The sequence below is a fragment of the Salvia hispanica genome, chromosome 2, assembly GCF_029641045.1.
Source record: "Salvia hispanica isolate PSC_SH4W2 chromosome 2, Shi_PSC_v1, whole genome shotgun sequence".
Classification (NCBI taxonomy): Eukaryota; Viridiplantae; Streptophyta; class Magnoliopsida; order Lamiales; family Lamiaceae; genus Salvia; species Salvia hispanica.
The window spans coordinates 42245225-42258439 of record NC_142693.1 but is presented as its reverse complement, the minus strand read 5'-3'; the positions used below and the strand labels follow the sequence as shown (position 1 = coordinate 42258439).

Here is a 13215-nt window from a genome sequence, read left to right as displayed (position 1 = left end):
GATTGTTTTATATTTTTATTTTAAATAAATGTTTTGTACATATACCATACTACCCTTGTGCATATAAAAACATTTATTTATATTTAAGAATTACTTGCTTAGGAAAGTTGTGTGCATTTATATGGATGGCTTGATTAAAGCAAATATATACTCTAATCATCTCACCACAATCTCCGATCTCTCTACCTAATCGGCTGCATCATTATATTGGCTTTAATTTTATACTCCACTATCTTGTTTAGGAAATAGATTTCAAAATTTTAAATACTCCAATGATCCATAAATTAATTTTAAAATTTTAAATACTACCAAACAGAACCTTAACTAGAGTTCAAGATCCATAAATTAATTGTTTATTGTTACACAAGGAAAGGCGTGTAGAAGATCACTCACAATAATCCTCTAGGAATGGATTGATTCAATTAGAGAATAGATTGATACCATTATAATTAGATAGATGTCCACGATCAATTGAGTTTTTTAGGGTAATTGAGAAATGAGATGCAATATCAGCCACTCATTTTTATTAAATGAGTGGTCCAGATTTTGCCACACAAAAAATATTTTTAGATTAGTTTATTATAAAATGGCATAATGGTAATTTCATGATTTTAATTAGATTCTTAAGCTTGTGCTATTCAGCTACTCATCCTCACAAAACTCATCCTAACTCAGACGAGTCCAACCAGCTCCTTCCTCGCCGGAGACGTCGTCGGAGGTGGAATCCCTAGCTTGTCGTCGGACGCCTCGAGCAGATAGCCTAGATCCGGCCACGATTCGCCGGACTACCAATTCGACAATTCCTTCCTCAACCCCTCCGGATTCGCCGCAATCCGACGCCGACTCGACGATTCCTTTCTCAGCCGCTCCAGATCTGTGACCGGAAGTGGGAGATGCAGTGATTTCCTCCTCGAAGCTCTTCATGAACAAGTCGAGGTCGTGGATGGAAGTGCAGAGATCATAATCCTCGTTGATTCCGTCCAGCAGATCCTCCCTCGGCCGCTTCACCTCCGGCGAGTCAATCTCCTCTGCCTTCGTCTCTGTTTCGTCTCTCGCATTTTGAATTCGCGCGAATGCAGAGGGGATCTGGACTGACGACAGTTGCGGCGTCGATTCTATAGAGCAGCAACTTGGAGAAACGATGGGTTTCTTGAGCATGGGTGTATCTAATTTTGTGAAGGTGTGTTCTATTTTGGAGATCTAGGATCTGTCCAATTTGTGGTAGAAATCGAGATAGAGAGGTGTTGGGGATGAAGAAGGTGGGAGAGAGAAGGAAAAACGTGAGAGAGGGGAAGAGAGTTTGTTCTCGTTTCCAGAATGAGAGTTTTTCTGCCTTTTTTTAAATTTTAATGTCAACTACATAACAATTCATGTCAACTATTGTTATTGACATAATTTATACGTAAAATGTTGCTGTTGACATTAATTATATAAATCGTTGACATGAAAATGTTTATTCTTGACATGAATTATATAGCTCGTTGACATAATAACGTTTGTTGTTGACATGAATTATATAGGTCGTTGACATAAATTTTATGAAAAATGTTGTTGAGATGAATTATATGTAAAACGTTGTTGTTGACATAAATAATATAGGTCGTTGATATGAAAATATTTGTAAAATGTTGTTGTTGACATCGTAATTGACATAAATAACGTTTGTTGTTGACATCGTAGTTGACATAAATAACGTTTGTTGTTGACATAATGTCTCTAGTTGACATCACACAAAAATGACAAAAATACCCCCTTGTTGACATAAACTACACACCGTTGACATTGAGCGAAAATTATGAATGAGTGGCTGAGATTGCATCTCAATTCTCAATTAGGCCCAAAAATCTCAACCTAACAGGACCCTATCATTCTATGTATTATTGATCAATACAAAACACTCTTTACATACTCTTCCTTCTTCCCAAATATGTTCAAGATTTATTGTCATAGTGAATATTCTTTTTTTTTCTCATACTAATAATTTTTGTTTTTAAATATTAGCTAGATTAACTCATAAATTACTTTTTTTTTTATATCCATTTTTTAATAGTAGTACTAGTTTTATTGCTTAGTAGGAGTATATAATACTGCTGTTTAATTTTTCCAGAAATGTCCACAAACTATTCGTTAAATTGTCGAAGAAACTTTATTCCCCTACACCTGCTCATATATCATTTGAATATTTCTAAAAAATACAATTTAAGATTCTATAAGAAAGTTCAAGCGTGAATGTTCAGAAATTTAAAAGCATTCGAAATGTCAAGAGCCTGTCGATGAACAAAAAATGATATCAACATATGTCGATCAAGCAACAACATTTAGAATATTTGATCAATATAAAACTCAAGATCCACAAACGTTTTATTACGAAAAGAGAGAAAAAATCCAATAAACATAAACCAGATCACATGATTAAGCAACTCCTTGAACACGATTTGAACGTCGTCCACGAGCACATGTTCGTCCTCCACCACGCCTATTACGAGTTGGGTTAATTTCAATATTTGATCGAAGCCTCGTGTCTGCTCTCGGCCCTCCGCGAGGAATACTCACCAACGGATCTAGTATAGCAGGCGGATCAATAGAAATGCGTGCATTCTCACCATCGGGCCTTGGATTCGAAATTAACCCACCACGATTAATATTCATTATATCCACCAATAACTTTTCGTGGACTTCTTTCACCATATTTATCACATGTGGGTCAGTTATAGCTGCATTTGCACATTTTACAAAGCTTCTTTCCATATCTTGAAACGCTTTGAACTCTATAGTCATGTGAGGATAACCACCTGCAAAAACAATACTAGAATGCGGTCTATACTCTCTTGCCCGCCATCTTTTCCTGATTTAACGACCGTGTAAATGATTAATATCTTTGTACACCAAGACTTTCAAGATATGAACACAAAATATGCCTTTAAATTCATACCTACGGCAATTGCAGCTTATATATTCCCCAAAAGGAAGATACTCGACAGTCTAAGTGTCTTCCTTGTGAAAAACATTCTGCACTAATCGCATCTCCATTATCTTGCAACGATGCACACCATCTTCACCAATTGCGACATCTTCCACATTACAACTATTAATTTTCTTGATTTCCACTTGCAACAAGAGGCAGATGTTATGAGTGTATTCACCTAGCAATTGTTTCTCCCATTGAAAAGTTGACACATGTTTCAGCATCAAGCACTTTGACTTGTAATCAGCGTTCATCTCTTTCTGAAGTTTGTTTTGAATAGTGATCTCGTATTGTTCCACAAACAGTTTCAACGTGTTGATTCAAATAGATGGGTGCCCAATTCTCACTTTCATCAAACAAATCTTTCAGCCACCTATTATTATGAAGACTGTGTTTAGATAGAAATCTGTCCACCTTGACTCGAATTCTGTAATACTGAGACTGTCATATATCGTTGAGTAGAAATGAGACAAACAACTACGAAAGTCAGCAACACCTTTGAACTTCTGTGGAATTTTACAGGCAATATGCCATAGACAAAGTCTATATACAGTCATTGGAAAAACTGCTTCACGACAATCTTTATACTCTCACATTGATCTGCATTGTTGTAGGTTGAACACTTTTCATGGCCAGTAACTAGTTGTTAAAGAACCATTTAAATGATTTAGACTGCTTGTGACTCAATAAACCACATCCCAATAATATTGTTTGGTTATGTTGATTAACTTCGACAACCGTCGCCAATGGCATCTTGTATTTGTTTACAAGGTAAGTTGTATTGAAACTCACAACATCGTGGAACTCTTCGTACGCAGCTATACTACGAGGATGTACCCACATCACATTACGCAGGCGTCCTTCATCGTCAACATCCATAATGTGGAAAAGAGTTTTTATCTTGCAATTGCATCCTCAAAAACAGCCCGTGTATAGCTTCAGCATCCCCCTCTCCAAATCTCAAACTTCTCATTTTATCTATGAAGTTCCTACAGTCTCGCTTAGTGACACCTAAATTCTGAGCACCTACGGCCATAACTTCTAGAGTCCTCACGTTTTGACAAGTCCCATAGCCTACAATATCTCGATTTTTCAGTAGGCGTTTCATGTGCAAAGTTAACTCTCGGTTACCCGGAATAAACATTGACAATTGCGGCTCAAGACTGTGATTGTGATTCAACTCAACATTCGACACAATAACTTTACCATTAGTCTTTACAATGCAATTAACACGAGCTTGACATTGCATTTGTCTGGTAAACTTCATAATTACAGCCGCAGGTTTTCACCCTTTGGAGTATGCAAGCACGTAATACTTAGACGACGAGTTATGTATTGCAACAGAAAACCCTTGCAACTTCGCATAATCTCGATGCTATATCATAAGGCTCTCTTTTGAATCATATTCTGTTCCCTTCATAGGAGCCATATTGGCTATAAGATCTTCACCTGAAACATCATCATCATCGTCGTTGTCGTCGTCTACACCATTAGAATCTAGGATCACAGTAGTTGCTTCTTTTCTGTTGTTATTTTCGTCCTCTTCTTCTATCACATCATCTCCTTCTTCATCATTGTTGTTACGTTCCTCTTCCACTGTCACATCATATCCTTCATCACCATTGTTGTTATCCTCTTTCGATAACTCATGATTGTCGCCAAAAACTTCCTCATATATCTCGTTCATCATACACGTATGTGTATTCATCATACACGAACACAGGATGGAATGTAACTAAAAATAATTGTAGAAAAATGGGACTTAGTTTTCAGTTGGGTGCAGTCCCAAAATTGTCATATCTAAACAAATCTTGCAATGTGATAATCTAGTTATATGTGAAAAATGTACAACATCCCAAAAATCTCACAAACACCCTCCCCCCATGTATATTTTAATGAACATGTATAAGAGGCCTAAAACACATAAATAAGAGCATAGGGGAGGTACCTTTGATGTTTTTTTTTTTTTATATTGTGGCAGCAATGATTTGGATGAACAAGGCTGAAGATGCCGCAACCTGAGACGCTGAGGGCTGGACGGTGGAGCTGTTCGACGGAGGGAGGAATGAAGATATTTCTATAGTTGGCAATCTCTTTATTTTTGATTGAGTGTATTTAGGTAAAAGAGTTTAATTTGATATGAGTTGACTCTTGATAATAATTTGATTGATGTATATTAGATGAAAGATAGTAATTTGATATGAATTGTCTTTCCTTTTATAATTAATTGATATATATTTATTTATTCAATTATTATTAATTTCAAAATAAGGGTATATTAGTCCATATTATAATTTGGCTTATGACAAAGTGACATAGGGATATTATGGCATTATGTCTCTAAATCATCACCCTTTATCAAAATCATCATTGCAGTGTTACTCAATTAAACGAAGTAGAAGAATATACTCCCTCCGTTTCACTTTAGCAGTCCCAGTCAGTTCAGTCTGTCTCGTATTAGGAATCTCAATTAGAATCTATTAACCCCGCATTCAATTAACATTTTATTATAAAACTAATAGTATATAAAAATGAGATTCATGTTCCACTATCTTTTGTCACAGACTTTTTCTTTATATTTCTTAAAATTCGTACAAAATTCAATAAGATTGCTAAAGTAGGACGAATGAAGTATAATTGTTCGTACTTATTGAGTTCTGAGTCAATAAACTTAAAATTTTATCGTGTTAAAATTTAGTATCAAAAATTTAATAGGCTATATGGATCAGTGCACATATTAACAATGGATTGCCGTCTCCTATATATGATTAAGAAAATTAATGTGATTGATTTTGTTAATTAAGGTTGAATATTATTATTAATGGAATTAAATTTGGATCCGTGATTGAAATGGGTGACGTGGGCAAAAGTGGAAGAGAGTATCCAAATAGGCAGTGGCGAATGCAATCTAAGCACCTCAGCAATGGCGTCGGCGCCTGCTGCTTATTCCTTTCTCCATTGATCGATCGATCAATCCACCAATTCATGAGACGATGCGTTGTTGTTGTGGATTAGGATCTCGCCGCTGGATTTCCAACTACGACAAGCTCCATCGCTTTGCCCTCTTCCTCATCTACGCTCAGATTGGCTGCTCTCTCCTCGGATCGCTCTCCCCTCTCTACAATGGCGTCCTCATCCTCCATTTAGGGGTTTCTCTCTTCGGCCTCGTCGCCGTCGAGAGCAGCAATCAGAGCCTCGCCCGCACCTACGCCTTCCTCCTCTTCTGCTCCTTCTTCCTCGACCTCTCCTGGTTCTTCCTCTTCTCTCACCAAATCTGGTAATTCTCTTCTCTCTCTCTAATCTCTGCATATAGTGTTACTGCTTCTGATAAAATAATTGTAAGCAAATTGACGATCCAGGCATTTTCCTTCTGGTGTGTACGGAACCTTAGCTGCCTACGCCGTGAAGCTGACTCTGGTGGTGCAGATCGCCGGAGTTTCAGTTAGGCTGTTATCATCCTTCTTATGGATTCAGATTTACAGGCAGGGCGTTTCTAGCGCGGACGGCTCAGCTGCCAGAGATGCGGATGCCGATTTGAGATTTAATTGCCTCAACTCGGCTACTCATGTTGTTCGACATCCCTACGATGTGATCGACGATGCGTATGATCCTGCTAATTTCCTGCCTCTTTTTGGAGATCGCGCCAGGGATGACTCCTCTCGATATGGGGTATGCTCCTTCCTCTTCAAACCATTATTCATTCTTCTATGTTTTTCACATTTTATTCATAAATCATATAGTAATATGGATTTGTTAGAGCTACAAACAAAAATTAAGACATGGAAGACATTAGGAGAGCAGAGCAGTCCAAATATTGAGTTGCTAAGCTCCTTAAATTCACAAATTAACAGACTTAGCAGTTTATCTTGTGTTGTGCTGCTTATTCTTTTGTGCAATATATATGTATCCAAATATGAACTGTTGCTATGATTTGGTGTTTGATTGCTCATAAATTTGGTGTTTGTATTTGATTATAAGTGTAAAATAATCCTTAGCATTCAAAATCGTACAAGTGGTAATGGAGATCATCCCTTGACATTCGCATGAAAATGGAAGATGTTATGATGTTGGCTCCTACTCTGTATTATTATTGACTGTTTGATTTATAAGTTTGGATTCTTACGTTGTTTTAGCTTCTGTGCATTGTGCAACTCATTCGAAACACAAGTCAGAACTTAATGCTAAACTGGGACTGGATCTGTTAATAACTAGTGTACAAATATTTATGAGGGCCAAACTGGATGACTGAACTTGTGTTTTTGCCAACTATGATGTCTTTTGTCATTGCTGAGATGATGCGATTCTCTTCTAAGCATGAAGACATTTTTCTTATGAATGAGATGCAGAACATAAACCTTAGTCCGTGGACTGAGCATGGTGGTCTTTGACATTTACAAGCCTATATAGTCTGAAGTAGTTTAACTTGTGTTTATAGTGTCTAAGAGGATGCTTGGGTGTGGTGGTTTGGGAAGAGGAAATAGGAGAACAAGATAAATGGGTGATTGGAATTTCCAGAATCACTTCATTCCGCCACCATTATACAATAATCGTTCTCATTCCTCTTAAAGTATACTGCTGGTTCGGGATTGAGATGTGAGACATAAATACTAGCAGCAATATATTTTTTCCATTAGCTTAAGCTGTTTGCTTCACTAGATCAGGAGCTGGAGAGAATGCAGCTCCATTACAAACATAATGTGAATGGTAGAGATAAAGTGATATTGTAGGGATCAGACTGCTTAGGATTCACTAATTACCGGGACCTTTTTTATTGATTGGTTCTGAGATAGCTAATCTCGGAGGTACAAGCCAATACAAAAGAGATATTTTGTTTCACCACAACAAATTATTTGATTCTTTGTTTTCAAAGAATTTTCATGATAGACCAGAACAATCATTTATAGGATTTAATGATTCCTAAAAGTCGATTCATCTTTTTGACTATTTTCATTGAAAAAATCTATACAGATATATTTGTATCTATCGTTAATATTCCCAGAATAAATACAGAATTTTTTCTTAAATTAACAAAAAAATTTATTGATAAGAATAATCAAAGAAAACAAGCAAAAATTAATACAAAAAAGAAAACTAAACTTAATCAAAAAGTAGAAAAAGAAATAATTGTATCAGAGCCCTGGTTCAGGGCTGGGCCTGTGTGGCTCGGGGTTCGGTGGTTGCGCTTGCAAGTTCTCCAATGTCTCTGCGTGAGCTCGACCAAGACCTGTGGTGACCGGGTGACCTGTAACATGAGGCACGCATGTGGTTTTGGTCTTGGTCTGGTGGTCTTGGTTTGAGGGGAGGATTGTGAGGGCAAACAATTCCCACATTGGAGAATGAACAAGACTTGCAAGTGTATAAATGGGCTACCCCTACTCCATTAGTATGAGGCCTTTTGGGGAGATCCCCAAGAGCAAAACCGTGAGGGCTTTGCCCACAATATCATACTAATGTGGAGTTCGGATGTGCGCCACCGATACCCAGCAGATATGATCACCAGATGGGTATGAAGCTTATTTTTGGATGGCAGGCTATTCAAAACGGCGACTCAACTGTAGGAGACTCTGCTGGAACTTCTCAGGCGCATTCATACAAAAGTTCTGATGTTTTCATGTTAAGATAATGTGAGTTACCTCAGTACTTGCAAACTCTTTTCTTGAGCCTCCATCCTTATCATGCATCACTTGTTTCAGATTGTTGGTCCATGATGAATCATATTGTTTACTAATGGGTGGGTGATCAATATTTCAGGACGAGAAATGCTTGAGATGGTTTGAACTAATGGTGATGGTTACTTCTCCCTTCATTCCATCCTCATATTTTTTATTTTTTCATTCAATTAAAGATGGGTAAGTGCAGTGTATATGTTTTTTTCTATGCATGGCAATATTTTTCTTTTTTTAGTAATGATGCTGCCATATGACCAGGACCACATTCTCACATTGTTCTTTTTCGATGAAAGAAGGCCTGCAACTATTAAATGATATATAAACAAAAATGGTTCTAATAATTTTGAAACATAATGATTATACCAAGATTTTAATAAAATGTTAGATAGTACTATTTGATTAGTGTAGAAAGTGTCGCATCATAACAAATAGTATTATGAGTGTGTTAGGGCTCACTGGACAGATTTTTTTTTAAGTAAGAAATATTAATGCGAGTTTATTATGAGAGGGGTGTTACAAAAAAAAAGAGTAAAGTTACACATTTTTTTATAGCCAAATGAATATAAATATAAAGACCTCACAATGAACTTGAATTCCAGATCTTTGGTTTCAAACATTACCACTGTCACTAAATCAATTCCCACGCATAAAATTATGAACTTTTTATTGAAAAAGTGAGTTAAAAAGACGAGCACTTTCTACATTAAGCTTTAAGCTTTATCTCAAATATATCATTAACTCTCTTTTGAGGACATCACACATTGAGATTTACTCGTAAAATATTTCTGTTATTGAGAGAGAGAGGAGAAATCGATTAATGGCAATTGATTGGTTGTGGAACACTGTCACCATGTATATTAGGATGAACAAGAAGTGGCCAGCTAAGAATCAATTCTCATCACTCAACTTTTCTCTCATATATTGATCATTGCATCAAATACAAAATGATTGCTCCTTTTCTTTTCCTTAGTTTGGTTTACGTCAATGTTTTAAAAATCAAACATGCGAACAAAACAAACAATAAAACTATTATTAGTTCATGATTCAACTAGTCAGATGAATGGGTAAATAATTCACAACCGGACCAATCAATTTATCCAGTTTAAATCGACCCAATATTAAACTACTAATTTTCACGTACAAATTGGGCCTAACCATAAATCGATTTGAATTAAAACGCGTCAGATGCATATTTATTTATTTATGGAATTAAGGTCAATGTATAATAAATCCACCGCGTCGCAAACGTGTATGGAGATGTGAAAATTCATAATAAGAAAGTACTACACGTCTTGTACGATAATAGGTAAATTCTTTAATAAAGACTGATAGTGGTACTTATACAAAATGAATTACAAGATGATTGATTCTTGGATGAGTCGCCTCTTTATTGGATTAATCACTTTAGCTGTTCGGACTAAAGAAATTTAGAAGTTCCATGTCATAACATAAATCAGTTTAGTTGAGCAATTAAACATCTCGACTTAAAAAAAAAAAAAATATTAACATTTAATATTATGAAATTTTCAAAAAGTTAGATTTTTCTTACTAACTTTAAAATTGACAAATAATATCACGAATTTTATTCTGGATTTGTTTTCCCACGAATGAAAAATTTTATGTTATTTTAATAGATTGAAGAATAATTTTAAAGGGAGTGCTTCAAGAAAAACTATCTTCAAAGTTTGTGGAGAAATTACGAAAAAAAATTCATATCATTGAAGAATTTTTTCATTCATGGAAAAAATAAACCCGGGGTAAAGTTTGTGATATTATTTGTCAATTTCAAAGGTCGTGAGAAAAATTAAACTTTTCAAAAATTTCGTGATATTATACGCCAATATCAAAAAAAAAAAAAAATATATTGTTGAACTAGATTGAGGATACAGTAAATAAAAGAAATAAATGGTGGTGGAAGAAGAGTGGGCCATGGTTTCGTACATAAGATTCCAACACCGAAACGCAAACACGCGGATGGAGGACAATATTCATTCCCAATATCATTTCTGAACCCTGAAACATTCGTCCTCTCCACCATTTTCATATCAAACCAAACCAGTTTTGATATTACTACTTACAACAAAGGAGAGGAGGGAGCATCAAACAACAACAAAATTCATTCTTTTTCTTGTTCCTGGTATTTATCTCTATCTCTCTCTCTCTTTTTTTTTTAATGATTCTTGGGTTTTGACTTCTTTTTTTATTAATTATTATTATTAATGTGTTGATGCTGGCTTAATCCTATTAAAACACGCCTTTTTCTTGAACCCTCTCGATTCTTCTTGTTTGAATGCATATATTTTCTAGTTTGTTGACTCATTAAGCCGTAGCCGACTTGATTAAATATCCTATTTTCTTATCATCTAACCAACATTTCCTTCTGTTTGGATCTGCCTAATTCAGTGGAATTGCAACGATTATTGTGTTTTCTGGCTTTAAAAAGGGTATGATTAGGCTATTCTTTGCATCTTCTTTGTTTTCTGTTCATATATGTGTGTGTAGATAAGTAGATTTATCCTTGTTGACCATAAAAATTCAATCTTTGATCTGCCTATTGTTTCTCTGATTCTTTTGCCTAGGGGTTTTGTTGTGTTGTTGACTTAAAACTTTATGCATTTGTTGAAGTTGGAGATTTGAATGATTTGATGGTGTTGTTGTGAACAGGTAAAAATCAATTTACCAATTGATAAATAAAAAAAAAATCAAGTCTTGGTGCAACAAGAATGGAGGAAGTTGAGGCACCAAGATATTGGTGCCATATGTGTTCACAGAATGTGAATCCAACCTTGGAGATTGATTCAATAAAATGCCCCATCTGCCAAAGTGGCTTTGTTGAGGAAATGGCCTCTCAAGAAAATGATAGCCCTCCTACTGATCTTCAACTTGGAGGGTCGGATTCAGATCGCACCCTCTCCCTCTGGGCGCCAATCCTACTCGGTATGATGGGCAACCAACGGCGTAGGCGCCGTATGAGGCGCATGGGGTTTGAGGAGAGCGACAATGAAAATGACAACGACAATGATGATGAGTTTGGAAGGCACCACCATCATGGGGAGGAGGAGCTTGACCGTGAACTGGAGGCTATAGCGAGGAGGAGGAGCTCAGCCGCGATTCTGCAGCTCTTCCAAGGCATGCGGGCTGGGATACTATCTGAGCCAGAGACTGATCAAGGGACTAATAGAGCTGGAGATAATGAGCCTATGATTCTCATAAATCCCTTTAACCAGACCATCATTGTTCAGGGATCGGGAAATGAGTCCATAAGTCGTGCACCTATTGGCTCCCTTGGGGATTATTTCATTGGACCAGGGCTCGACTTGCTGCTGCAGCATTTGTCGGAGAATGATCCAAACAGGTACGGGACACCTCCAGCTCGCAAGGAGGCAGTTGAAGCTCTACGGACTGTGAAAATCGAGGACACTCTTCAGTGCTCCGTTTGTTTGGATGATTGTGAGATTGGTGATGAAGTTAAGGAGATGCCTTGCAAGCATAAGTTCCACAGTAAGTGTATCCTGCCATGGCTCGAGCTTCATAGCTCTTGCCCCATCTGCAGGCACCAATTACCTTGTGAAGAGTCGGAGCTCGACTCTGAGGGGTCAAGAAACGACAGCAGCAGTGGAGAGACGGACAATGGTGATAGAAACGAAAGAGGGAGACAGTTCTCGGTTTCTCTTCCGTGGCCCTTAAGCGGCTTGTTTTCATCCTCCAATACTTCAAATGCCAGCCCAAGCACTTCACACCACCGGGATGAGAATTGATCTGATCTCTGGTAAACGTATATATGTGCAAATTCGGAGGCAATAATTAGAAAAAAAGTGACTTGTGTTTTCGATCAGCTTGCTAAGAACTGCTGTGGGTTTTCTGTATTATTTGTATAGTTGCTGTCACTGGTTTGAGTGTTGAATGTTTCATCTCCTGGCAATTTATGTCTGGAAATGTGCAATAAATCTTGTTCAGGCAAAGAAAAAAACAAGTGTGCTTGAAAATAGGGAGAGTTTGCAATAGATATTGTGTTTAAAAAGAAGAAAAGAAAAAAAGAACTAAACAAACTGCTTAAGATGGATGTTCCAGCAAAAACTATAAAAGGTGTGTTGGATTGAAATACGCACACTATTCTCAAACTGAAATTTCAAAATTGGTTCAATTTAATTTTTTTGAAAATTTAAATTTTTCGATGTAGTTCAGTTCCGATTTAAAAAAATTCTATTTTTCTTCCAAAAATCAGATGCTTGTGGTGTGTGTAGTGTGTGAAATTGGTGTAGTGTGTGAAATGTGTGAAATTTGTGTCGTGTGTGTAGTGTATCAAATGCTTGTAGTGTGTAAATTGTGTGAAATTTGTATAGTGTGTGTGAAATGTATAGTGTGTGAAATGTGTGTGAATTGTGTGAAATTTGTGTAGTGTGCGAAATGTGTGTAGAGTGCGAAATGTGTGAAATTTATGTAGTGTGTGAAGTGTGCAGTGCGTGTGAAATTTATGTAGTGTGTGTGCAGTCGGTGAAGTATGTGTTGTAAATATATAGTGAAAAATATTTAATTTTATACTCCCTCCATCCATGAAAAATAGACCACATTATGAATAAC

The 13215-nt window shown here is 36.6% G+C and overlaps 3 protein-coding genes across 7 annotated transcripts; 2 read left to right on the top strand and 1 right to left on the bottom strand.

Moving 5' to 3' along the window:
* Positions 1–3833: 3833 nt before the first annotated feature.
* LOC148932439 (uncharacterized) lies at positions 3834–4214 on the bottom strand. Its single transcript, XM_089065104.1, has one exon. It carries the CDS (start codon positions 4212–4214, stop codon positions 3834–3836), a length of 381 nt encoding a protein of 126 aa, XP_088921230.1.
* Positions 4215–5821: 1607 nt separating this feature from the next.
* Positions 5822–8872, top strand: LOC125213072 (uncharacterized). Of its 4 annotated transcripts, none has more exons than XM_048113656.2 (4): positions 5823–6242; positions 6325–6634; positions 8496–8589; positions 8659–8872. In XM_048113656.2, the coding sequence occupies exons 1-3, from the start codon at positions 5959–5961 to the stop codon at positions 8586–8588; spliced, it is 687 nt and encodes a 228-aa protein (XP_047969613.1). In that variant the 5' UTR covers positions 5823–5958; the 3' UTR covers position 8589; positions 8659–8872. The 4 variants fall into 4 exon arrangements, 2 of the variants coding, with proteins under 2 accessions (XP_047969613.1, XP_047969533.1); XM_048113576.2 differs by having other exon boundaries at positions 5824–6242; positions 8717–8872; XR_007174857.2 differs by having other exon boundaries at positions 5822–6242; positions 6325–8589; positions 8717–8872.
* Positions 8873–10596: 1724 nt separating this feature from the next.
* Positions 10597–12638, top strand: ATCRT1 (RING/U-box superfamily protein). Of its 2 annotated transcripts, XM_048099442.2 has the most exons (3): positions 10597–10771; positions 11038–11078; positions 11299–12638. In XM_048099442.2, the coding sequence occupies exon 3, from the start codon at positions 11358–11360 to the stop codon at positions 12390–12392; it is 1035 nt and encodes a 344-aa protein (XP_047955399.1). In that variant the 5' UTR covers positions 10597–10771; positions 11038–11078; positions 11299–11357; the 3' UTR covers positions 12393–12638. The 2 variants fall into 2 exon arrangements, with proteins under 2 accessions (XP_047955399.1, XP_047955398.1); XM_048099441.2 differs by lacking the exon at positions 11038–11078 and having other exon boundaries at positions 10598–10771.
* The last annotated feature ends 577 nt before the right edge of the window (positions 12639–13215 follow it).